General features: G+C 40.9%; 1 protein-coding gene across 1 annotated transcript in view; it reads left to right on the top strand.

Annotated features, from left to right (window-relative positions):
- Nucleotides 1–24,831, top strand: part of SLC35F1 (solute carrier family 35 member F1) — a 377,512-nt gene extending 352,681 nt beyond the window's left edge. Inside the window, exon 8 of the mRNA XM_024205390.2 lies at nucleotides 22,355–24,831. Within this exon, the coding sequence (XP_024061158.1) occupies nucleotides 22,355–22,579 (225 nt within the window). The 3' untranslated portion in view covers nucleotides 22,580–24,831. The remainder of the gene's footprint in view (nucleotides 1–22,354) is intronic.
- The last annotated feature ends 1,349 nt before the right edge of the window (nucleotides 24,832–26,180 follow it).

Below are 26,180 nucleotides of genomic sequence, written 5' to 3'. Positions count from 1 at the left end.
TGTGTGTGTGTGTGTGTGTGTGTGTGTGTGTGTGTGTGTGTGTGTGTTGAGCTGCATATCCCCATCACCAGAAGGAATTCTTTAACTATGTTTATCCCAAAAAGGTACTGTAGAGAATATAATAGTACCAGAGATGCTGAAGTGCTATTTGGTGAGTCCAACTCGTGTAATTTAGTCATCTTAATTTTTAAGCAAGACTGGATGATCTGAAAGATGGGAGAATAGTAAATAGTTCAACCTAAATACATTTGCACTCCTTTTAAAATAAACACTTTTCGTGATCATTTGTTCAAGTGCGGTTTTGTTCATACAGATATTCACAGAAAGGGAATTTTGAATGAACTGAAATTCATTTAATCATAAATGAAATTTGTGGTGAAACAACATTAATTTTAGGCTGAAGCAGAAATAGTTTGAAGGTGAATCTATCCAGTCAGGGTAAAGAAGCATGTGACTTATCTGAACAGTCAGACAGCTCAAATATCACATTGCAGATATTGACTACTTCAAAAGAATACTTGCAGTGAAAATGAATTGAAGAGGTACAAATAGCAAACAAATGTAAAAATCAGTCTGTTCATGGACAATTTGGGAAGAAGAAAAAAAATCTAAATTAGCTATGTTGTCCATTGTCCAATTGTTTGCTCAGATTTACTTGAGCTGAAAGATTTACATTCTCAAAACAATTATCTTCTGGGAAAGAAGGTACATTGCCAAAATCATGTGCTTTGTAGTCCAAGAGGTGCTGATTTCTGGTGAAATTTTGAACCAAGGTTGCGAGTGTCCTAATAGAATCTATTGGTCTTATGGAATTTATTTAAAAGATACAAAGATGAACCCCAGATCTTAGCCAATATTTTTTTCTCTACGTGAAACAGGTTTTCACAGTTTAGGTTACCTTACTTCTTACCTTACTTACTTACCTTACTTCTATTTGACTGTGCATTCGATTACCTAATCCTAGGAGGAAGCCTGGAGAAATGGGACAGAACTGAAGCAAAACTCCATGAGGTTGATCTTGCAGATTTAGCTGTAAACTATCACCTAAAGCAGAAGGGATTTGGTGTGGTGTGGAGGTGGGAAAGAGTAAAGCCCCTCACCCTGCAGACCTGAGGATCCACCAAGAAAGGACTCCACTGAAATAGAAGCTATCAGCAAGGCTGAATGAACCTCCATACAGATCCACTGCCCATTCCTCCCCTAGCACCATGTGGCTATGTCCCTTTCAGCTTCACAGAAGACGCAGAAACCCAAGAATCCAAGCTGTATTGAAACCCAGACAGATTTCCATGGGGAAATGTAGACATTCTTCAGGGACAACCAATCCCTGCAGCAAATCCTCCTACTCCAGAATCTTCCCCAGCACCCACATAGGACCATACACTGGAGTTCTATGCAGAAGTGGCACACCCCGTCCTTCCAAAGAGGTGGGGAGTTCTATCCGATGAGAGTCCGCTTCCCATGTATATCAGTGAAGATGATCTGGCACTGTACCACCAGAATTCAACTCATTGCTTTGTAAATTACCTTGAGGTGAAAGATACTATATAAATAAAACCCAATTCTGTTCTAATGGAAACTAGTGTACCATCCGATATCAGGTTTCAGAGTAGCAGCCGTGTTAGTCTGTATCTGCAAAAAGAACAGGAGTACTTGTGGCACCTTAGAGACTAACAAATTTATTTGAGCATAAGCTTTCGTGGGCTACAGCCCACTTCATCCGATGCATGCAGTGGAAAATACAGTAGGAAGATATAGCCATACATCGGATGAAGTGGGCTGTAGCCCACGAAAGCTTATGCTCAGATAAATTTGTTAGTCTCTAAGGTGCCACAAGTACTCCTGTTCTTCATCCGATATCAGTCACTTTTTAATGAATATTTAGCTTTTTGACATTTGCAAAGCTTTGTATAGACTTTCCAAAAATCAGATATATAGGCTGGTATTTACAGGAGGGTCTGCTGCCCTCACAGACTGAAGTTTGAAGCACTAACTGTTTTTACAGTTCCTACAGCCTTGTCCAAAACCCATGGGAATCTTTCCTTTGACTTCAAGAGGGTTTGGATTATGCATGTAAAATTGTTCCTAGTTCATGCAAATTAGTTCTTTGGAGGATGAATTTAGATATGGATGAATAAAAGAAGAGGTATATTTGAATTATCTTGGGAAGCTGACTCAACACAATACATCAGGATCATGGAACTTCAAGGTTGGACAACCTGCAGAATATTCAGACCATCATCACTAGGACCTCTACATACAATAAGAAGGGGCAGGAAATGGAGAAGGATATTTAGGGAACTAATGAAAAAAATCCATGCTGTGTAACTTAGGGTTGGCAATTGTGCAACCATCAGTCAGTTCTTTGGAAAGACATCTCACTTTTTAAAAATATTGTTAACATTTTTTACATTTTTAACATTAACATTAAAAATTTAAAACTAATTGGCCATAGTGGCTTGTAGTCACTCTGTACGACAACCTTCTAGTTCTCTGTTTTGTTGGCCAGTTTTGTGCTTGGATATAAGAAAATTCATCTGCTGAGTTGGTCAGTGCTCCATTAAAATTGCTGTAGGACTGTGGCAGGGTGCACTAGGTCTGGAAGCCCCCGCTGGAGGCCTTGTGGCTCTGTGTCACCCTGCCCCAGAATAGAGCAGTGAGAAGTTCTCCAGGCAGCCTAGAGTGGCTGCAGAGGAGCAGCCAATCAGAAGGGCTGCGAGAGCAACCAATAAGGGGCCAGAAGGGGCAGATAAAAAGCAAACAGCAGAGCAGAGCCTTTATTTCCTGCCTGGAGTGCAAAGAGGGAGGACCAGGTACCTGGCTGAGCAGCAGGACCGTGGATAGCTCACTGCAGAAAGCTCACTGGAGACAGAACTGAGTCCAGGGAAGGCTATCAAAGACCTCGTGCCTGGCTAGCTGGATAGAAGAGCAGCAGGGCCATGAAAAGGTCAGTGCGGGCAGGCTGAGCCCAGGGGACTGAAACCAGGACCTGGTCAGACCAGGCGAGGATATCGAGATGGGCCCTGCTGGTCTGGTTAAAGACTGAGCCTAGGGAGGGCTGCTGAAAGGACACCAGCCTAGGGTACCAAGATGGGCCCCAGTTGGGTTGTTGAAGAAGGTAGTGCTTCTGGGAAGAAGCCTTAGGGCTATGGCCCCATACCAGGAAAAGAACTCAGGACTGTATACTCCAGAAGGGGGGAACAGCATATGCAGCTTGGCTGAAGACCTGATGAGAGAACCATTGACTGGTGGGTGCCCACGAGAGACAGGTGCCACCCCATTGAAAGAACTAAAATCAAAAACAGGCTCACACCCAACCAACCAAAAGGGGGCTGTCCACGAAAAATGGGTGCCACTCTGGAAAAAAGACTGATTGCAGGCGTATCGGTCAGAGAAAGGGGGTGCCCATGAGAGGGGAGGGCTGACCCCATTGCAAGGACAAAGTATGAAGTAGGCAAGGTTAGTCCTTTTTCCATTCTCCAGGAAATACTGCAATGGATGAGCTGCATTTTGAAAAGTGAAGTGAAGAGTCAAGTAGAAAGTGGAGGAGAGCAGCTCAAGGTTTCTACTGAATGTGAAAGTGCAGCTATTAGCTGGCATCATAGAATCACAGGACTGGAAGGGACCTCGAGAGGTCATCTAGTCCAGTCCGCTGCACTCATGGCAGGACTAAGTATTATCTAGACAATTCCTGACAGGTGTTCGTCAAACCTGCTCTTAAAAATCTCCAATGGTGGAGATTCCACAACCTCCCTAGGCAATTTATTCCAGTGCTTAACCACCCTGACAGTTAGGAAGTTTTTCCTAATGTCCAACCTAAATCTCCCTTGCTGTAATTTAAGCCCATTGCTATTTGTCCTATCCTCAGAGGTTAAGAAGAACAATTTTTCTCCCTCCTCCTCATAACAATCTTTAATGTACTTGAAAACTGTTATCATGTCCCCCTCTCAGTCTTCTCTTTTCCAGACTAAACAAACCCTTTTTTTTTTTCAATCTTCCCTCATAGGTCATGTTTTCTAAACATTCAATCATTTTTGTTGCTCTTTTCTGGACTTTCTCCAATTTGTCCACATTTTTCCTGAAATGTTGTGCCCAGAACTGGACATAATACTCCAGTTGAGGCCTAATCTGCGAGGAGTAGTCTCCCTATGTTCAATCTTTAACCAGACCAGCAGGACCCATCTCGGTACTCTCTCCTGGTCTGGCCAGGTACTGGTCTTGGTCCCCTGGGCTCTGTCTGCCCATAATGACCTTTTCATGGTCATGCTGCTCTTCTATCCATCTGCATTTTCTAGATCCATCCCACTTCTATGGATCTTGACCTATTCAGAGTACTTAATTCTTGCTGATGGAACTGGGTGGGGTTTGTAAAAGTGTCAGTGAACATGAGCTGAATTTCCAGTATACACGGGCCAGTTTTTGGATAGAAGCCATTTGAAATTCAGCAATTTCCACCCAAAACCAGGCAAAGCTTAGTAGACTTTTTTGCTCAATTTAATTTGTTTTCAGATTTATTTGGGAAATTTTAGGAGTTGGGCTAATGCAAATACATGCAACTAGAAACAAAGAAAAAGATTTGCATGAATTTCTGGAATGCAGGTCAACTAAATTTCAAACAGCAATGCATGAGAATGGTTTTACATAGACACTGGTGACAAACAAAGATGCAGTCTCTCACCTCTCCTGTTTGGCATTGCCATTGACTTCATGAGAGAAAGTGTAGACGGATACAACAAAAACATTGCATGACTTAATAGTACATTAGAAGGCAAAAGGATACAAAAGGTGGGTCATCTCACCCCTTGGTATTAACATGCAAGCCAGTGGGAATATCCAGAAGGAAATAATGTCACAAATTGGCCAAGAGGCAGCTGCATTCACCAGCTTACCCAAGATTTGGTCATCAAAAAATCTATCACTTAAAGACCAAAATATGAATCTTCAACTCAATGTTCTTTCAGCCTTATTATATGGACGTGAAAGCTGCAAATATACAAAGGGTATAGACTCATTTCTTAATGCGTTTGAAAGTATTCAGTATTTTATGGAATTTGTCAAAAATGCTGAGATTCATCAGAGAATTCAACACCCTTGGATCACTAAAGTTATCCAGAATAGAAGATGGAAATATCTGGGACGTGCATTAAGAATGAAGCCAGAGCATTTGCCCTGGCAGGCATTTCATCGGGCAGCTTGAGGAACGCACAAACAGGGCTAACTGAAAGAATTCCTCTGTCAAACAGTATTCAGAGAGGGGGAATTTATGGGACTTAACAACATAAGGACACGCAAAGAGTAGTCTATGATAGGGGTGACAGAACCCCATTTGTGCCCTAAGAGATTTGATGGTGCAGAAAGGATTCAGGGCAAGAAAAGGAGAGGGAACAAGCAAGAGTGGCTGAATGTTTGAGTTGACTCAGTTCAAGGCTATGGGAGGGTCTGACATTTTCAGTCATGTTCTCAGGAGCAAACGCACCAAACTCTTAGAATCCTAATGAGAAAGCATGGCATTGTATTCTCCCCCCCCCCCCCCCCAGGTGATTTACAGTAACTTACATTGAAGGTAATGAATTGCAGCTGCAGATTCTTTGTGTCAGTGTGGGAATGTTCTCCAGTTGTATTGCTGAGATAAAGAATGCTATTCTAATGAAGCTATGCTGTATGCACGTATTGTAACACTCAGCAGAAAACATATAAACAAAGGCCCCAAGAAGAATCAATTGCAGTAACCTTGCTTTTGAACACCATTAGCCTCAAATACAGCAATATAGAATTGATTACTGCAGGCAGCTGGTGCTTTATTAAATTCTTAGGCACACAAACAAAAAGCAGTCATGACAACTGACAGCTGATCAAATGAATCACTAGAGAATATTAAAAAAATAGGTAGGGGGAGCGGAGTATATGTTACTCATAAGCATTTCTATGGTGCTTATTCCCATAGTATTATGAGCATTTAAATATCTATTTTATTTGATTTTCAATGTGTGCTAATCTAATTTAGTGGGCTTTGTCTCAGAAGGTCAGTACTGTAGGTACCTGGAGCTTATGTGTAACCAACTAGCCTTTGATTACACAAGTAGTCACTATAATTCCATTTTACTGTAAGAACAATGAGCTGGTTCAGTCTGTTTTGACAGCAGAACTTCTACCTGTGGATAATAACACATAAGATAAATATGCAAATTTGAACAGTCGTGGATGCCCATACCCTGAGTTGCTCCAGTTTGGAACAAAAACACCATAATGCATGTAGGAGAGCTACTCAGACTTAAAAAAAATCTTCAAGTTTATGAGAGGTCAATTTTGAGTGTTAACTATGACTCATGAATCTAAATGCAATCTTATTACATCAATACAGCAAATACTGTGCAAATAAAAATAATAGTATCAAACCTATAGATTTCTTCAGTACCAAAACATACACAAATCCTATGTGTTTAAAACATGCACTCCTGCTTTGGTATTAATGTCCTTACACCATCCGGAGCTGAACAGGCAGCAAGAATCTTTCTTTTACATGACTGGTATCCTTCTCCTTGTGGTTGTCTTCTTGCTGCAGTTAGTGAAAGCAGCCCTATAAGCATCAGCCCTCAGGACAGAGATCTTCACCTCCCCTCTGATATGGCTGTCTCGCTCTGGGTCTGGTTGAAACAACTGAATGGTTGGGTGCCTTTTTTTCTTTACACTTGGGAGCGGAAATGGCTGCACCCTTGGAGATACCCTACTGAGCATGCTGCAAGGGCTCATGAACATTTTCCTTTGTTTACCTGCTAGTCCCAGATTAGCTGGAGTCCATGGACAGTTGCTCCACTCTTCTGGCAAAAATAAATATGCTCGGAGTACTACTGTTTAAAAGGAACAGTGACAGAAGCATGGGTTACTTATGCAAGTACCTTTCCCATTCTTATCAATGTAAAAGAGTTTGCACACCTATAGGTATCTTGATGTATTACAGTAAAATTGTCTTCTAGCTACACAGTAAGTTGTTTTCAAACTAAGATCTCTAGAGCTCATTCAGGTGATCCTCCTGCTTTTCTCCTGATTCTGAGAGTTCTGCTTCCCCACCACATGGTCCCATGGATCTGCGCTCCACTTGCTAAGAAATTAAGAAAACTTTACAAGAGCTTTCCCTGTTGTGTCTAATGGCTGTGAACCATTCAGAGCACTCTGCCTGGTCTTAGGCCTTGTCTACATTGGAAAAGTTTTACCAATTTTTGTTATAAAGAGGTGTGTGGATGTATAGATAAGACAGGTGTGTGTGTGCGCGTATATATATATATATATATATTCACACATCTTCCCTCTGTGAACACTAGTTCTGGTATAAGAGTTGCTTTTTCAAGTTAATCCATTTAAATACATATAAAATTGTGGAGTCTAAATTAGCTGTTACCACTCAAGAAAAAGATCTTGGAGTCATTGTGGATAGTTCTCTGAAAACATCCATGCAATGTGCAGCGGCAGCAGGGGCGGCTCTATGTTTTTTGTTGCCCCAAGCACAGCAGTCAGGCGGCTTTCGGCGGCGCGCCTGCAGGAGGTCCGCTGGTCACGCGGCTTCGGCGGCATGCCTGCGGGAGGTCTGCCGGTGTCGCACCATTGGCGTCCCCGCCGCCAAATTGTCGCCGAAGCCGAGGGACTGGCGGACCTCCCGCAGGCACGCTGCCGAAAGCCGCCAGCCTGTCGCCCTCACAGCAACCGGCGCGCCGCCCCCCGCGGCTTGCTGCCCCAGGCACGCGCTTGCTGCGCTGGTGCCTGGAGCCACCCCTGAGCAGCAGTCAAAAAAGCGAACTGAATGTTGGGAATCATTAAGGAACGGGTAGATAAGACAGAAAATATCATACTGCCTTTATATAAATCCAAGGTATGCCCCCATATTGCCTCTAATAAATTCATGGGATGCCCACATCTTGAATACTGCGTGCAGATGTGGTCACCCCATTTCAAAAAAAGATATATTGGAAAAGCTTCAGAAAAGGACAACACTAATGATAGGGGTATGGAACGGCTGCCATATGAGAGGAGATTAATAAGACTGGGACTTTTCAGCTTGGAAAAGAGACAACTAAGTGGGGATATGATAGAGGTCTATAAAATCATGACTGGTATGGAGAAAGTAAATAAGGAAGTGTTATTTACTCCTTCTCATAATACAAGAACTAGAGGTCACCAAATGAAATTAATAGGCAGCAGGTTTAAAACCAACAAAAGGAAGTATTTCTTCACACAACGCACAGTCAACCTGTGGAACTCCTTGCCAGAGGATGTTGTGAAGGCCAAGACTAACAGCATTCAAAAAAGAACTAGATAAGTTCATGGAGGATAGGTCCATCAATGGCTATTAGCCAGGATGGACAGGGATGGTGTCCCTAGCCTGTGTTTGCCAGAAGCTGGGAATGGGCAACAGGGGATGGATCACTTGATGATTACCTGTTCTGTTCATTCCCTCTGGGGCACCTGGCATTGGCCACTGTCGGAAGACAGGATATTGGGCTAGATGGACCTTTGGTCTGACCCAGTATGGCCATTTTTATGTTCCCCTACCCAACCCACATTCATAGACTTGGAGATATGGCTAGAGTGACACTGGGGAGTGTTCTGGTTATAACAACTCTCTGGTCTGTGACCAGTTATCAGAAATTAGGAGCCAGAACCTGCCACAGCTAGGGGCCATGGCCATAGCTTCCCACCTCCCAAATCAGCAGGCAGGGACAGAATTTTTTTTCCCCTGGCAAGGGGCAGCTAGGGACCAGAAGCCCAGCCAGAGCAACCTCAGCCAATGACTGGAAGCAGCCAGATCCTCCTCCCAGGCCAGAGTGGCAGCAGCCAGCACTGGGGGATAGCCACGCAACCACAGCCCTCCACCCAGTCCAGGGCAAGGGACATCCAGGTGCAGAGCCTTAAGGAGCTGAACAGGAATCCAGGGAGATGCCAGAGAAAGCCAGGAACTGAGCACTGCTATGTTCCTAGAGCTCACTCCAAGCTGCAGCCTTGTCAGACTTAAATGCTGTTAATTAGAACATTTGCTGTCATTCACGTAAATAAGAATGCATAATACTCAATGCAAATTAGGGCATTAGGTCATTTATGTAAAATCTCCAGATATCTGACCCTTCAGCTGTAACAGGTATTCTTACTGACTAGACTTGCATCCCACAGAGAAAACTCATTCCATGCAACTTCTGCATTTTGTTATAGTGCAGTTCATTTGCTGTATTTGAGGTGAAAATAGAAAGCAGTGCGCAAACAAGCTCAGACTCTCGATCAATTCATCAACCCAAGTGGAAATGTCTGTCTGCCATATAAAAGATAATGAGAGAAATTCGTTTTTAGTTCTGTTAGCTCAGTCAGTTCATGTACTCATGTGTGAAATTACCCAAGGGGGGAGGATACAAGTCTGTAAAGGAACCCTCATTGGCTTCTGATTTGATCGGCTGTGCAGATTATGCTGCAAAATGAATTAGTTTTGAAAACAGAGGGCCTCACCAAACTACACAGGATTGCTGATTAGAATAAAGCACTGCTGGGGACTGCCAGTCCTCACAGCATCAAGAATGTAAAGAGGAATATGGAATGAAATGAACTGTGCTCCAGTGGAAGGTTTTGTGTAGATTTTGTCGCTCTTCATAAGCATGTTCTCAGGAAGTTACTTCTCTAAAAGGGTTAATATTCCATGGATTAATTGGCCTGGTTTGTTTGTTAATTCTTGTTGAAATGATTTGCTTCTCCACCGTTTCCCAACTGGAGAGGGAAAAAGGTAGTGGTTCTTACATTTCAGATGCTTATCGTGTAATATGAGGCAGATAATGTCTCCAGGTTTTCTGACTTCAGCTAGTCATCTAACAGACATTTACATTTTCTCATCTCAAGACTTAAACGCAGTTAGGTTGCCATCAGCAGGTAGTCTGATGTTTCATATCAGCCCCCAAGAGGCTTAGACTGCTGCTATTCTTATTAAATAAAATTGTAATTGGAGAACCCCAGCGGAAAAATCTGCGCTGCTCTTGCAGGCTATTTCCAGTTCAATGGGCTGGATAAAAGAGAATTTGCATTTTCATAACCATAAAAAATAATGGTCATGATCATTATCATGATGGTTTAGTGCAAAACCAAAATTAGCAAATCACTGAGTTTCTTTGTTTGTGTGGGCTTTTCTGCAGAAGCACATCTGTCTGTCTTTGTCATTTACACTATTGTTTTGCCCCAGTGCCAGAAACAATGTGGCTCTGTTCAGCAGTGACAGGCAGAAGCACTTGTCTGCAAATTCCCTCTTGCAGCAGAAATTCCCCTTAGTTGCAAACACACTTTTATTTCCTTTTGTTCTGATTTCCCATCTAACTTCATGAGATATGAAGAATGACTTGCTCTTGTCAGACCCAGAAATGTATTTTCCTCCCTTTTTATAGTTTTTCCTTTTATTTTCATCTACTTTCTTTGTAGTTATTCAGGAAAGATGAAATCCAAAGCACTATTTGCTCCTCAGCAAGGACCCACCTTTGCACCCAGTTTCTCAACTAGATTACTTTGAGGCAGTGTTTCTCAGTGACTGGTCTGTGTGGACCAGTGCCAGTCCCTGAGATCTTCCTGACACAGTTTAGGAAGGTTGCAAGCTGACCCCTTGTATCAAAAGGGTTGAGAAACACCATTTTGAGGCACAAGGATCTCAAGTATGGATAAGAACAAACTTTAAAAGGTTTAGAGGTTCATTCTGGATAAACACCCAGAACTTCAGATGCATTTATCCAAACTTCATTTAATTTGGAAACCTTGCACTATCAGGCTTTTCCATAAAATGTCTAGTTTCATGGATCCAGATGGGAAAGATATACTGCAAGAACAGACTTTCACACTTTTTAGGAACTTTCATTTCCAGCCATAACTAGAGGTGTGTAATGTTGTTTTTAAAAATAACCAAACCTTTTTGGCCAATCTGCAAAATGGTTTTGGTCTTTTCTTAATTTATGTGAACTGCTTCACCCACCTATAGCAGAAACTTGAATGGGCTTGACCACCTATCTTCTTTGATCACTAAATCATAGTGCTTCACCAGTTTCCTGGCAGGAGCCTATAGTAACCACACATCAGAACTATTGCCTTGAACCCCAGGTCATGCAGCTAAATCAGATGACGTTATCTTTTCCACTAACCCTGACTGGGTGAATGTATTCTGGCATCAATTCCCTATGGAACATCCCTAGGATATATAGCAGAAACATCCAGCCACTCAAAATCAGTAGGTTTGCTGCATACACCGAGCATGTCATGTCATACATGTTATCTAGACCTTGTTTTGTATGATTATCTTCAGTTTGACAAGCACATTAAAATTTTTGATTTATAAAAAGTGTATTTTAAGTGTTGTATAGTTTATTTTCACTGCAGGTACCAAATAAGGTGAGAAGTAATCTTTATGGCTTCCTAATATTTTGCAAATTTCAGTAGCATCAAGTAATCTATACTGAGGGCTTAGATTAGGCTGAGATTTAGACTCATAGACTTTAAGGGCAGAAGGGACCATTATGATTGTCTAGTGTGACCTCCTGCACAACGTAGGCCACAGAATCTCACCCACCCATTCCTGTAATAACCCCTTAACCTATGTCTGAGCTGTTGAAGTCCTCAAATCATGGTTTAAAGACTTCAAGGTGCAGAGAATCCTCCAGCAAGTGACCCGTGCCCCATGCTGCAGAGGAAGGCGAAAACCACCCAGGTCCTCTGCCAATCTGCCCTGGAGGAAAATTCCTTCCCGACCCCAAATGTGGTGATCAGCTAAACCCTGAGCATATGGGCAAGACTCCCCAGCCAGACACCCAGGAAAGAATTTTCTGTAGTAACTCAGATCCCACCCCATCTAACATCCCATCAAAGGCCATTGGGCATATTTACAGCTAATAGTCAAAGATCAATTAATTGTCAAAATTAGGCTTTCCCATCATACCATCCCCTCCATAAACTTATCAAGCTTAGTCTTGAAGCCAGATATGTCTTTTGCCCCCACTTCTCCCGTTGGAAGACTGTTCCAGAACTTCACTCCTCTGATGGTTAGAAACCTTCATCTAATTTCAAGTCTAAACTTCCTGATGGCCAGTTTATATCCACTTGTTCTTGTGTCCACATTGGTACTGAGCTTAAATAATTCCTCTCACCCTCCCGCCCCTGGTATTTATCCCGCTGATATATTTATAAAGAGCAGTCATATCTCCCCTCAGCCTTCTTTTGGTTAGGCTAAAGAAGCCAAGCTCTTTGAGTCTCCTTTCATAAGACAGGTTTTCCTTTCCTTGGATCATCCTAGTAGCCCTTCTCTGTACCTGTTCCAGTTTGAATTCATCCTTCTTAAACATGGGAGACCAGAACTGTACACAGTATTCCAGATGAGGTCTCACCAGTGCCTTGTATGACGGTACTAACACCTCCTTAATTCTACTGGAAATACCTCGCCTGATGCTTCCCCAGACCACATTAGCTTTTTTCACTGCCATATCACATTGGCAGCTCATAGTCATCCTGTGATCAACCAATACTCTGAGGTCCTTCTCCTCCTCTGTTACTTCCAACTGATGAGTCCCCCGCTTATAACAAAAATTCTTGTTATTAATCCCTAAATGCATGACCTTGCACTTTTCACAATTAAATTTCATCCTATTACTATTATTCCAGTTTACAAGGTCATCAAGATCTTTCTGTATGATATCCAGGTCCTTCTCTGTATTGGCAATACCTCCCAGCTTTGTCATCTGCAAACTTTATTTGCACACTCCCACTTTTTTGTGCGAAGGTCAGTAATAAAAAGATTGGTCCCAAAACCGATCCCTGAGGAACTCAACTAGTAACCTCCCTTCAGCCTGACAGTTCACCTTTCAGTGTGACCCGTTGTAGTCTCCCCTTTAACCAGTTCCTTATCCACCTTTCAATTTCATATTGATCCCCATCTTTTCCAATTTAACTAATAATTCCCCATGTGGCACTGTATCAAATGCCTTACTGAAATCGAAGTAAATTAGATCCACTGCATTTCCTTTGTCTAAAAAATTGGTTACCTTCTCAAAGAAGGAGATCAGGTTGGTTTGGCATGATCTACCTTTTGTAAAACCATGTTGTATTTTGTCCCAATTACCATTGACCTCAATGTCCTTAACTACTTTCTCCTTCAAATTTTTTTCCAAGACCTTGCATACTACAGATGTTAAACTAACAGGCCTGTAGTTACCCGGGTCACATTTTCCCCCTTTCTTAAAAATAGGAACTATGTTAGCATTCTCCAGTCATACGGTACAAGCCCTGAGTTTACAGATTCATTAAAAATTCTTGCTAATGGACTTGCAATTTCATGTGCCAGTTCCTTTAATATTCTTGGATGAAGATTATCTGGGCCCCCCGATTTAGTCCCATTAAGCTGTTCGAGTTTGGCTTCTACCTTGGATGTGGTAATATCTACCTTGATATCCTCATTCCCATTTGTCATCCTGCCATTATCCCTAAGCTCCTCTTTAGCCTCATTAAAGATTGAGGCAAAGTATTTGTTTAGATATTGGGCCATGCCTAGATTATCCTTAACCTCCACTCCAGCCTCAGTATTTAGTAGTCCCACTTCTTCTTCTTTCTTTTTTTCTTCTTATTTATATGGCTATAGAACCTTTTACTATTGGTTTTAATTCCCTTTGCAAGGTCCAACTCTTCATGGCTTTTGGCCTTTCTCACTTTATCCCTACATGTTCTGACCTCAATAAGGGAGCTTTCCTTGCTCATCCCTCCCATCTTCCACTCGTAGGCTTTCTGCTTTTTCTTAATCACCTCCCTGAGATGCTTGGTCTACAACTCCTGCCTATGAATTTTTCCCCTTTCTTGGAATGCAGGCTTCTAATAGTTTCTGCAACTTTGACTTGAAGTAATTCCAGACCTCCTTCACCTTTAAATCCACAAGTTCTTCAGTCCAATCCACTTCCCTAACTAATTTCCTTAATTTTTTAAAAGTAGCTCTTTTGAAATAAACCCTAGTCACAGATCTATTTTTGTTTATCCTTCCATTTAGTTTGAACTGAATTAGCTCATGATCGCTCGAACCAAGATTGTCCCCTACAACCATTTCTTCTATGAGGTCTTCACTGCTCACCAAAACCAAATCGAAAATGGCATCCCCTCTTGTTGGTACAGCAACTACTTGGTGAAGGAATCCATTAGCTATCGCATCCAGGAAAATCCAATCCCTATTATTATTATTATTATTATTATTATTATTTTTTATTTATTTATTTATTTATTAGCACTTGTCCTCCAGTCTATATCTGGGAAGTTAAAGTCTCCCATGATCACACATTTCCCATTAGTATTTACTTCATTAAAGAGGTCTCTATCCATATCCAAATCAGATCTCAGTGGTCTGTAGCACACCCTAAGCACTATCCCAGGGGAGGGTCTAGTAGCTTTCTTCCCCAATGTGATTTTTGCCCAAAGAGACTCTGTCTTATCCATTCCATCACTTCTTATTTCTTTACAGTCTACCTCATCATTGATATACAATGCTACTCCACCACCTTTGCCTTTAGATAGATCCTCTAATAACTTCTGTCAAGCACAGCAGGCAGGCTGTGATGTGTAGACTGATTTAGTGCTGACTAGTTCACATGTTTTGGGGAATGTCATAAATGTTCATTATGATGATAAGAGTATGAAGTTAACTAAAACAGAGGTATTTATTTTTCTTTCTCTATAGAAGAGATTTCTGCATCCTTATCAGATCCAGGAGGATGTCTCTGTTTCCATTTCTTTGTCATCAATTCCCATGCTGTGCCCATCATCCTTTTTCTAATTAAAGAAGTTTGGATGAAAGTCCTTAGAAACCCACCAGCACTGCTCATTAATTGGTAGAAGTGGTCGATACTGAGCAACATGATGCATTCATTCAACCTGACTAAATTACAGCATTTACAGCTCCAGTTCAGGCTGGAAATCAAACTCTTCAGGACAGGAACTGGTCTCTTTTTCGTGTGTGTATGTGTGTGAAAAACAGCTGGCTTCTCCTGACTGATTTGGCCAGTGCTGTGGATTCAGTATCAGGGCTGGAGATTATAACTATATGACCTTCTCTTGCTGAGTTTCATTCTGTGTTTTAAGTGTGGTCTTAGGTCATGCCCCCCGGCTCTTCTCACATTTGCTAAATGGAAGGGGGAGGCAGTATGAAAGTCTGAGAACCACTGTTGAAGGGGAATTGTGGTCCACCACCAGTGAGATAGACCTTTGCACTGGTCAAGGACAGCAGAGAAGTTTTGAGCTCATTATTGGCAGATTGCTAATGCTTCCCTGTGGAAGGGCAGAATGCCAGTTGTGATGTACCTGCTTAAAAGAAATAATTTGATTAAAGAGCTAACTATCTGGGGGATTCTCTCCCTCTCACTAGCCCATCACCACAGTTATGAATGACTGGGTCACGTGCTGTTCTTTTGCTTGAACATTGCAGGATCAGTGGCCTGGTGTTCTCGGTAGAGAGCGTCCTCCTTTCTAAATCACTCCCTCTTGCCCATTAAAACCCAGATTTAGGAGGCTCTAGAAGGCAGGGCAAGGCTTAGTTGCTTCCCTGACTTAATTGTAGTTCATGTTTATTTAGCTCCTAAATAAACAATAGCTCCTAAAAGGCCCCAACTTAGAACAGGGCCACACTGTGCTAGATCATATACAAACACATTAAGATGCTGTCCCTGCTCCATAGACCTTGCAATCCAAACAGAGACAGCAGACAGATGGTGGGAGAAGGTACGTATTATTGTTCCTGTTTTACTGATCAGGAACTCAGGCACAGAGAGATTAAGTGATTTAGGTCATCCAAGAGCTATGGCAGATTATCCTTCCTCTCCATGAGATGATGTTGCCACTGGTTATATTAATTTGTGTCAATTTTGTGTTCATTACTGTCAGGTGTCCAGTTGCCGAGGTTCTGGGGGTGCCACTTATAAATATTTAACTAACTAGAACTACAGAATTTCTTGCCATATTTCATTTTTAATGTTCCATTTTTATCCTGTTTAGCATGGATGGAAATGGGTCTCAGTGAGATCTACAAGTCTGGAGTATTTTTATTAGGGCTGTCAAGCAAATAAAAAAAATTAATCATGAGTAATCACGTGATTAAAAAATAATTGTGATTAATCGCATTATTAATCACGCTATTAAACAATGATAGAATACCATTTATTTAAATATTTTTGGATCTATTCTGCATTTTCAAATATATTGATTTCAATTACAACACAGAATACAGAATGTAAAGTGCTCACTTTATATTTATTTTTATTACAAATATTTGCACTGTAAAAAACAAAAGAAATAGTATTTTTCAATTCACCTAATACAAGTACTGTAGTGCAATCTCTTTATCATGAAAGTTGAACTTACAAATGTAGAATTATGTACCAAAAAAACCTGCATTCAAAAATAAAACAATGTAAAATTTCAGAGCCTACAAGTCCACTCAGTCCTACTTCTTGTTCAGCCAATGACTCAGACAAACAAGTTTGGTTACAATTTGCAGGAGATAATGCTGCCCGCTTCTTGTTTGCAATGTCACCTGAAAGTGAGAACAGGCATTCACATGGTACTGTTGTAGCCAGCGTCACAAGATATTTACTTGCCAGATACGCTAAAGATTCATATGTCCCTTCATTCTTCAACCACCATTCCAGAGGACGTGCATCCATCCTGATGACAGGTTCTGCTCGATAATGATCCAAGCAGAGCGGACCGGCGCATGTTCACTTTCATCATCTGAGTTAGATGTCACCAGCAGAAGGTTGATTTTCTTTTTTGGTGGTTCATGTTCTGTAGTTTCCGCACGGGAGTGTTCCTCTTTTAAGATTTCTGAAAGCATGACCTATACCTCATCCCTCTCAACTTTTGGATGGCACTTCAGATTCTTAAACCTTGGGTCGAGTGCTGTTGCTATTTTTAGAAATCTCACATTGGTACCACCTTTGTGTTTTGTCAAATCTGCAGTGAAAGTGTTCTTAAAACGAACATGTGCTGGGTCATCATCTAAGACTGCTATAACATGAAATATGGGTAAAACAGAACAGGAGACATACAATTCTCCTCCAAGGAGTTCAGTCACAAATTTAATTAACACTTTTTTTTTTTAATGAGCATCATCAGCATGGAAGCATGTCCTCTGGCCAAAGCATGAATGGGCATACGAATGTTTAGCATATCTGGCACATAAATACCTTGCAACGCTGGCTACAAAAGTGCCATGCAAACACCTATTTTCACTTTCAGGTGACATTGTAAATAAGAAGCAGACAACAGTATCTCCTGTAAATGTAAACAAACTTGTTTGTCTTAGCGATTGGCTGAACAAAAAATAAGACTGAGTGGACTTGTAGGGTCTAAAGTTTTACACTGTTTTTGAGTGCAGTTATGTAACAAAAAAATCTACATTTTTAAGTTACACTTTCACAATAAAGAGATTGCACTACAGTACTTGTAGGAGGTGAATTGAAAAATACTATTTCTTTTGTTTATCATTTTTAATGCAAATGCATTTAGTGCAAATAATTGTAATTAATATAAAGTGAGCACAGTACAGTTTGTATTCTGTGTTGTAATAAAAATCAATATATTTGAAAATGCAGAAAAACATCCACAAATATTTAATAATTTTCAATGGGTATTTTATTGTTTAACAGTGTGATTAATTGCGATTAATTTTTTTGAGTTAATCATGTGAGTTAACTGCAATTAATCAACAGCCCGAATTTTTATATTTTTTGCTAGGCTTATGAGACATAGATGAGAGAAAATAAGAGATAAGTTAGAAAAATGAACAGCAATATCTTTTTGAAGCAATGGTTCACCCCAAAAGAGGAATTACACAACCTCTGAGAGCTCTAGTTCAGTTATATGTAGGGTAGCAATACAAAATGATGCACTCAAACTCCATTTTTTAGAATAGTTTATGGAACAGCTATTTTTGAAGTTGTTTCTTTTACTGTCTATTAACACTTATTCTAAAGGAAATGAGGTTCGCGGGTCAAGATAAAAATTCCTTACACAGACACAGCAGTAGAGTACTTCAGTGAATACAAGTTTCAGTAAAGCAAAAATATTTCATTTGGGGAATCTAACAAACTCTGCACAGTGAATAGCATTTGTAGTCAATTTTCATTTGATTAACATAGTCTGTCTTAATCTCTTCAGAGTGCTGATTTCAAAGCCCATGAAATCAATTGAAAGATTCCCGTTGATTTTAGTGGGCTTTGGATGAGGCCCAAAAGCTGCTGGAAAAATTATCCGATAATCAACGATTGCTCTCCCTCACTAGCCTGCTATATATATTTGCTTTACCTCCGTTGAATAAAATAGGCTGAGACCCCAGCAATGCTATGAACAACTTTTATCACCTTAAAACTGCAGAGAGCCAGTGACTAAACTTCTAAGAAAGTGATTATGATAGAAAAGAGAGAAAATAAACAAATGCAGCTCTAGCCTGTATCCTCTTGTTTCTAACCAGGAAAGTGTTAACAATTATTATTATATTTTGTTGTTGTAGGGCCTCATTGCACTAAGTAATCTAGACACTCAGACCTTTGTACGCTCTGCCACCGTGTGGGCTACAGGGCTCTGAATTGCAGCGCACACCAAAGTGTTGAGTGCTAACTGTCCCGTGTCAGCGCTGCTGGTGTGACCCAAAAGGTACCTAGTTCGTGTTAACATAATCCTCTTTCAACAGGACTGTGTTAACGTGAACAAGGCACCTTTTCATTTGCACCAGCAGCGTCCTCCTGGGGAAGTTAGTGCGCAACACTTGGTGCGCTCCCCTATAGTCCATGCCGTGGCACGGTGTAAACATAGCCCCAGCGATAACCCTGGCCCCGAAGAGCTTACCATTTTCAAATGACAAAAGCAGACCAAAGGCGCGGGGAGAGGATAACAGCATATAAGCCAAGGAGAGGCACATCTTGTTAGTTTGTTTCCTTCATCCTGTCCCCAGACACCAATGTGAAAGTGGGGAGAGGGATGCAGTCAAAATAGGCTTTATTTTTGTAAATATTATGTAATTTAAAAAATTTCCTGTTCTCTCCCATTTCCCTTGTTACCTTTCCTCTCCTACCTCCACCCCCAGCTGTCTTCTCTCTCACCTCTCCCCTCATCCTCTTTGTCTCTCCCTCCTTACTCCTGGATAACTGTACCCCACAGCTTCCATTAGGGTGACCAGATGTCCTGATTTTATAGGGACAGTCCCAATTTTTGGGTCTTTTTCTTATATAGGCTCCTATTACCCTCCACCCCCGTCCGGATTTTTCACATTTGCTGTCTGGTCACCCTAGCTTCCATAGTGTAGGGATGAGTTCTCGGTAGGGGTCCTCACGCCAAGACAGTTTTGTGCTCAGCTCCATTTTTTTAAGGCAACTGCAATCTGTATGATGCTGTTGCTCCCTGAGCTGCTTTTCCCCACTATCCCTGTGACTGGCAATTGCACTGGCAACTCAGTGAAGGAGCCAGGCATCTGGCAGTGAGTAGGGGCCTTATAGACCCTTGCAGAATATGGGATTGGGGACACAGACATCTGTCCTCCCCACTGCTTCCCTTCTTCAGTTTCTGGTGCTCAGGGGTGTCTTGACCTAGCAAGCAGCAATAAAAATGAAATTCAACTGCCAACCCAGTGTAAAACTCCTGAAGTCTGGATGGTAATTGGACCTGGGGTTTTCGTTCAGCCTAATACCACAGTAGAGACTAGCCGGATTGTTGGATCAGGGCTCAGATTCTTGAAACTCTTCCTTCCACCCTAAAACCGTTTGGGAAAGTTTGTGCCTGGGATTTTAGTTTGGGCTTATTTGAGACTGAAAAGCAGACCCTCTGCTACAGCCAAGAGGTGCCAAAATTTATGTATGAGGAGAAAAGGAGAGAATTGAGACATTCTCAGGGAGTGAAAATTAAAATGAAACGGAGAGGAAAAAAACATTGGATCGATTTGACTTGGGGTTTGATTACCACAGGGGGGAGATCTCTGCCCAACCACTCCTTGCAGGCTTGTGACACATGGAAGGAATCTTTCAGCAGACTAGCTCTCGCATTCTGCATTGTGTTTTTGGCTGGGTGATTACATCAGATCACACTGCCAGATGACACGTGAAGACCTGGTGACATGCTTGGAAAAAAGCAATTAATGACTGACGAAAAGCAGAGCCCTGTCTTCTTTCCAGCTACAGACCTGACATCTTTAAACTTTCCCCATTATGGTGCATTCCCTTCTGAAGTGTATTTATTACACTCTCGCTGTGGAAAATGACAGCAGATACAGACTTATCATCAGGGGTTATGCTTCTAGCATTTTCAGAAGCCCTTCAGAGGGGCTATTTCTGAAAAATGCCAAATGCAGCAGGATTAATCACAAGTAGGAATGTTGGACACAAACTCTGTGGCTCAGTGCTGTGATAGCAAATTAATAACAGGAAAAAGTTTGCACCTTTAAAGAGAATTTGCATTTGACAAAATGATTTCCTTACAAGCATAAAGAAGTGGGGCAGAACTGCTGAAGCTCTTGCTTGAATAATTTAACTTAGTCTGGCCTTCAAGCACTGCATCTAAATGAACCAAGAGAAACACATTTGGCACTTGTCATAGTCCCATAGTCAGCTAGGATTAGAGAACAGATTTGCAGCTCCCTTTTGTTCAGAATAATATAACCACCTCTTGAGGTAGCCCATAATTGGTTACGATTGTAGTTAGCTGTTGGCATTTTTATTCATTCTTGTATTCCTGACCACAGCTGAACACTTGCACTTTTAGAATTCTTGCTAAATACAAAATCAGTTCTATATCCTTTGACCTACCAAGTTGCTCCATGCAGTTTGTCCTCTGGTGAGTCTTGAATTCAGATCACTTTTGATTGCTTTGGGGAAGTTGATTAGGGGTGCACATGTACCCTCACATCACATCTTTGCCCATTTCTATGCGTGTACTGTTTAAAGATTCCGAAAGTTAATTTTTCTTCCTTTATTGGGTTCCTGGTTGGTACAGCTTGTGGTGAGCATAAAGGTGACTTTAAGCCCCCTTTACTTCTCTTTTGATCCTAGACAAGCTGGAGTGGCCACATGGCTGCTCTAACTTATGCCAACTAGAATGGACCACTAGGGACCATTCCACTGGCTGGAAATTAGCGGAGTACATTGTGCTCCAGCTCTGGTATAATTCACATTCCTTCTGCTGATGTGGGAGAAGCAAACAACATAAAACGGTTTATGCCGCCTTCCCACCATCCAAACATTCGTCCATTGCTGAGGAAAGCCTCAGCTTCCCCTTTAGGGCAGCTTTAAGGTCACTTTGTGCTGTTCCAGCAGCATACAGTGACCTTACAGGAGACTAAGGATCAAATACTTTATTTCTAATTCCTATGGACTTCTGGGTTCCTGCCTCTACCTCACCTGCAAGTGCTGAAATATTGCCAGAAAGGCTATTTGTGTGCCCAATCTGAAGCAGGATATATCAGAAAACTCAAGAGAAGGTCTGGGCTTGTGAAATTGCCTATCAGATTATGCAGACTCAAGCTTTGGATAAATATCTGATCTTCTGTGTGTACATTTCAACCTTTTGAAGTCAGCCCAGGGATTCTTAAAGCTAAAGTCTCTGACTTTTCTGAAATCACTTTAAAGCATGTGCAGCCCTATTATCTGCTTTCTGAATTCAGCTTACACACACACTATTTATTGCTGCAAGTGAACTACCTTGGGCTTTCACATAGGTGAATAAATACTGGTACCACCAGGCACCAATATGTGGTTAAGTAAATGTCAAAAGAGCCTTTACTAAAAATATATTTTCTAAGGGTACTTTTTAAATGCTTTTTTAAATTCATGGTATCACTGCTATTTATATAGCACTGACTGTGTGTTATACTTTAAGGCCACATGATTTGAAAACAATAAAGCCTCATACTTATACTGCACCTTTCATCCATAGATCTCAAAACATTTTACAAATATTGGTAAATAGTATTATCCCTATTTTGCGGAAGGAGAAACTGAACTCCAGAGAGAGGAAGTGACTTGGGCAAAGTCATATAGCAGATAAGTGTCAGAGCTGAGAACAAAACCCAGATCTTCTGAGTCCCAGTTAACAAACTCATATTTACCTATTGCTAGGGCCGCAGGAGAATTGCACTCATATTTTTTATAAAATAGGTGGCACGAGTAATGGAAACAAACTTCCAGTAGCTCCTCAAAATCTACAGTCAAACAAGGAACGACTAACTGTGCTCTATGCTGTGCATATAAAAACAAGGATCTGTGCCTGCAATTTTCCACTAGCCGTCGTGAGCACAGAATAACCAGTGCAACTTTCTAATGACTTAACTCTTATTTATGTTTAGTTTTCAGGACTTTATCTGCTGTCATTCTTCACTATCCTTGTTGGGCTGGTGCTGTACTCCTCCACCTCTACGTACGTAGCCCAGGATCCACGGGTGTATAAGCAGTTTCGAAACCCTTCAGGACCTGTTGTAGACTTGCCAGCAACCGGACAGCTGGAACCTTCAGTAACGTATACCAGTCTAGGCCAGGAGACAGAAGAGGAGCCTCACATCAGAGTTGCCTAAACCCAGGCACTTGTCTCCCACTGATGATTTCAGTGGAGTTTGTATATCCATGATCCCTGTATTGTACATAGAGAAAGGTATTTACTGGGTACAGTTACACAGGTGAGCTTCAAGGTAGCAATAGGGAAAGCTTGTAAAAGTTACAAACTAATTGTCACTGGGTGTACATTGCAAAGAGGTGCCAGTCCCTTATTTAGGGTGTTAGCATTATACTGGTCTCAACAGAATGCTCTGTGTGAATCGCTCACTATCAAATGATCTGTGAAGATATTCAAAATACAAGCTGAAATTACATAGAAATCAAAAGGGTATTTTTGCACCTATTGTGTGATACTTTGCCAAGGCCACACTGAGTTGTGGAAAAGCCACATTTTTACAGCAAGTCCACTTGTACAATCACTGTTATTTTCTCTCTTTTTAAAATGTGTTTGTTTTGCACAAATAGGAGGGATACTTCTGGTAGCTACACCCTGATGCATTTTTGGTAGCACCTGGATCTTTTGGGAGAAAGGATTAATGAGTTCAGCTGTACTATCTGTCTGGTAGCCCACTTTATATGTAATCTCTGCTATGAGTGCAGGGGAGGGACAATTTACAATATCAGTCTCTATTCTAGGAATAGGTGTAAAATGAGCATTTTAGCCTTTCTATATTTACAGAAGTGAATTATTGAAGCATTGACCTTTTTATGTTTAATGGAGGGTTTCCTGGTGGCTGAGGTTCTGTACCAGGTGACAGAGGAATTACATTTCTGTGGCTGTGTCTAACCTGCAGAAACAAAACAGAACAAATTTCTTATTTTTAAAATTAAATCTGTAACAAATTTTCATTTTCTATTTTCCTACATATTGTAGCTCTCATTGGTAATGATATATCAGTCAGACCAGGGCACTTATTTTCAATGCTAAGTGCATGTTCAGGAGCCTTCTACTATTCCAGTTCTCAGTCCTGTGTGGTACAGGAGGCTTTGAGTTCCTTTTTCTAACCATGCTAATCTGGAAATATGTAAATTTTTCATTAGAACCTTCTTGTGCCACAATCATAAATATTAGTATGATAATGCAGTGATCTCATGAATATTAAGAATAAGACTGACCCATCTGCTGGTGGTACTGCAGCAGCATGATGGTATTCATGCCAGAGAGGTGTAGCCAATTATTTTTCATTTGTCTACAAAAGTAGAAGAATTCAGCAGTTTTCTGATATTCACCAGGGAATGTGACAGTCCCTCTGAAATAAGGATGTGCTCTACGCTGTATTTCTGCTGCAGGAAACTCATCAGAAATGTGGAGCGTTTAAAACACTTCTATTGAATCTGAAGCAGAACCTTGCAAATCTGTAGCCTGTCTTGATTTTTTTTGCCCTTTTAAGAGCATAGTGAAAGACAAAAGTCATTGCTTCATACAGCCTCAGTCCACTTTCCTCTTAAAATTAAGGAAAGGAGGGATAGTCTTGTGTTTAAAGAATAGGATAGAGCTCAGTTTTATTCACAGATCTGCCACAGACCTCTTGTGTGATCTTAGACATGTCATTTAACTTCTGTGTGGCTTAGTTTCCTAATTTGTATATACAGGGATAGTAACTCTTTACCTCCCTCACAGGAGTATTGTGGGACTACATTTTTTTTAAAGTGCTTTAAGATCTTCAGAAAAAAGGAGCCAAGGAAGTAGGACATATTATAATAATAGCTTTTATATATTCATTGTATTGGAAAACAGGGTGTGCAGCAAGGTTGTGGTAAATTGCTGCATTTTCTGCTGGTGGGCATATGAAATGTATTTTAGTTGAATTACATTATTCTGAAGAAGTCAGTTTTAAATGAAAACGTAGGGCTTTATGTAAAAAAAAAAATACAACTCACCTATTTCTATGAGAAAAAGAAACTGCACACTCTTGAGATTGGAAAAGGCCATGCAAATCAACCAAGCAGGATGGATTTCTGCTGAAGTAACAATTGTCTTATAGTCCTGTTCTGCAAAGCTATAAAAAGGACTTCTCTGAAGCAGCCTGAGGGAAGTTTACATACAAGTATAAAAATGGTGACGTGCCAATATGCTAATAAATTACTGACTATCTGTTTAATCTCATTCTTCCTGTTGATGAGGAAGAGAGACACAGTCCATCTCATCATGATTATGCTGCCCTCTATGATCCCACTGCAGTTGAAAAAGAGGGGATTGTAATATTGTCAACCCCCCTCACACACAGTCGTGTTCAGAAATCATGAGATTTACACACACACACACACAAAATGCTGGGTTCTTTTTATTTTTTTACTTCTGGTTGGGAACTTTTAGTGGTCATGTTTTCAAGCTTTTCCCTGCAACCATAAGGGCTGGAAACTTAAACAAACAAAAAAAAAAACCCCCCAAAAAAACAAAAAAAGGTGAGGTTTTCATATAACGTGACTCCAGGATCTGGGGCTTTAAGAGAAACTGCAAATATTGTGAGATTCACACTCTAAAATTACAAGAGTTGGCAACACTAAGATTTTTCACATTAATCCCTGTTTGCTGGACCTCTCAATTCCCAGTTAAGACCTCAAAATAGGTTTTAAGCGGGACTTAGGTGACCAGTCAATTCACCCTTGTGCAGAGGGCCAGCACAAGACCAAGGAATCACTGAAGTCCTCAAATCAGGGCTTAATTGGTGCATAGGCTTTGTGTAGTCACTGTATAGTTCAAGCCCCTGCAGTATGTTCTCGTCACAACTGTCATTGTTCTCTCAGGTACCCTGAAAAGCACTGGTGGGCACCTGTCATCTCCCAGTCTTTTTGCTACCTTTTATACCAATTAAATACCTTTCTCTGAGCATTATTCCCATGTTAGTCTTGAGACCTTTGAAGACTGGGAGTGTATGTGTGCATGTTTGTTTCATGTTTACATTCCTTCATTTTGCATAATTGTTTTGGTTTACTTCATTCTTAGTATTTATTTTCTAAGCCAAATGTCTGTAGTCTTTTTCTCCCTCTTCTCTCATTTTTATTACAATAATTTGTAGATGTTTATTAAAGTCTTACTAGGAACAACTGGATCGAAGGCATATCCAGGTCAGCTCACTGACCCAGGAGTTTATACATATAAGGGTTTGAAATCAACTGATGGCTAAGAGGTGCCATCTGAGATAATTGTTATCGGATATCTTAAATGACTTAATTGTATGAAAATAAATTGCAACTGTTCACATATGCCCTGTGCACTCAACAACCATCCTGTGTGTTCTTGCACATGAAGAGGTTCATGTCACTGGGATAACTTAGTATGGGGTTGTTTTATTTTATTTCTTATTTTAGTTTTATTTTGTTTAATGGGCTCCAGCTAAAGAGGATGTGTTGAATTGTTCCAATTTGCCAGTAATGGATGGACCTCAAAGGAAAATAGTGGTATAGCTTTACAAATACTCTGAATGAAAGCTGAGGTCCAGCAGGGAAAACTATTATTTCTAGATGTTTCATTTCCTGCAATTCCAGACCTCTGTGGACACCAGCAAGGTTCAGCTATCCAACTGGCAGCGACTCTACTGGTTGAATTAGGACTTCACCAGTTTCCTTGAAAAAACTGAGCCTCTACTACCCATTGGCAGTGAGTGGCCCTTAGCAAGG

Source organism: Terrapene carolina, unplaced genomic scaffold (assembly GCF_002925995.2).
Source record: "Terrapene carolina triunguis isolate 2854851 unplaced genomic scaffold, T_m_triunguis-2.0 Scaffold85, whole genome shotgun sequence".
NCBI lineage: Eukaryota > Metazoa > Chordata > Testudines > Emydidae > Terrapene > Terrapene triunguis.
This window is presented reverse-complemented; position numbering and strand designations above follow the sequence as displayed.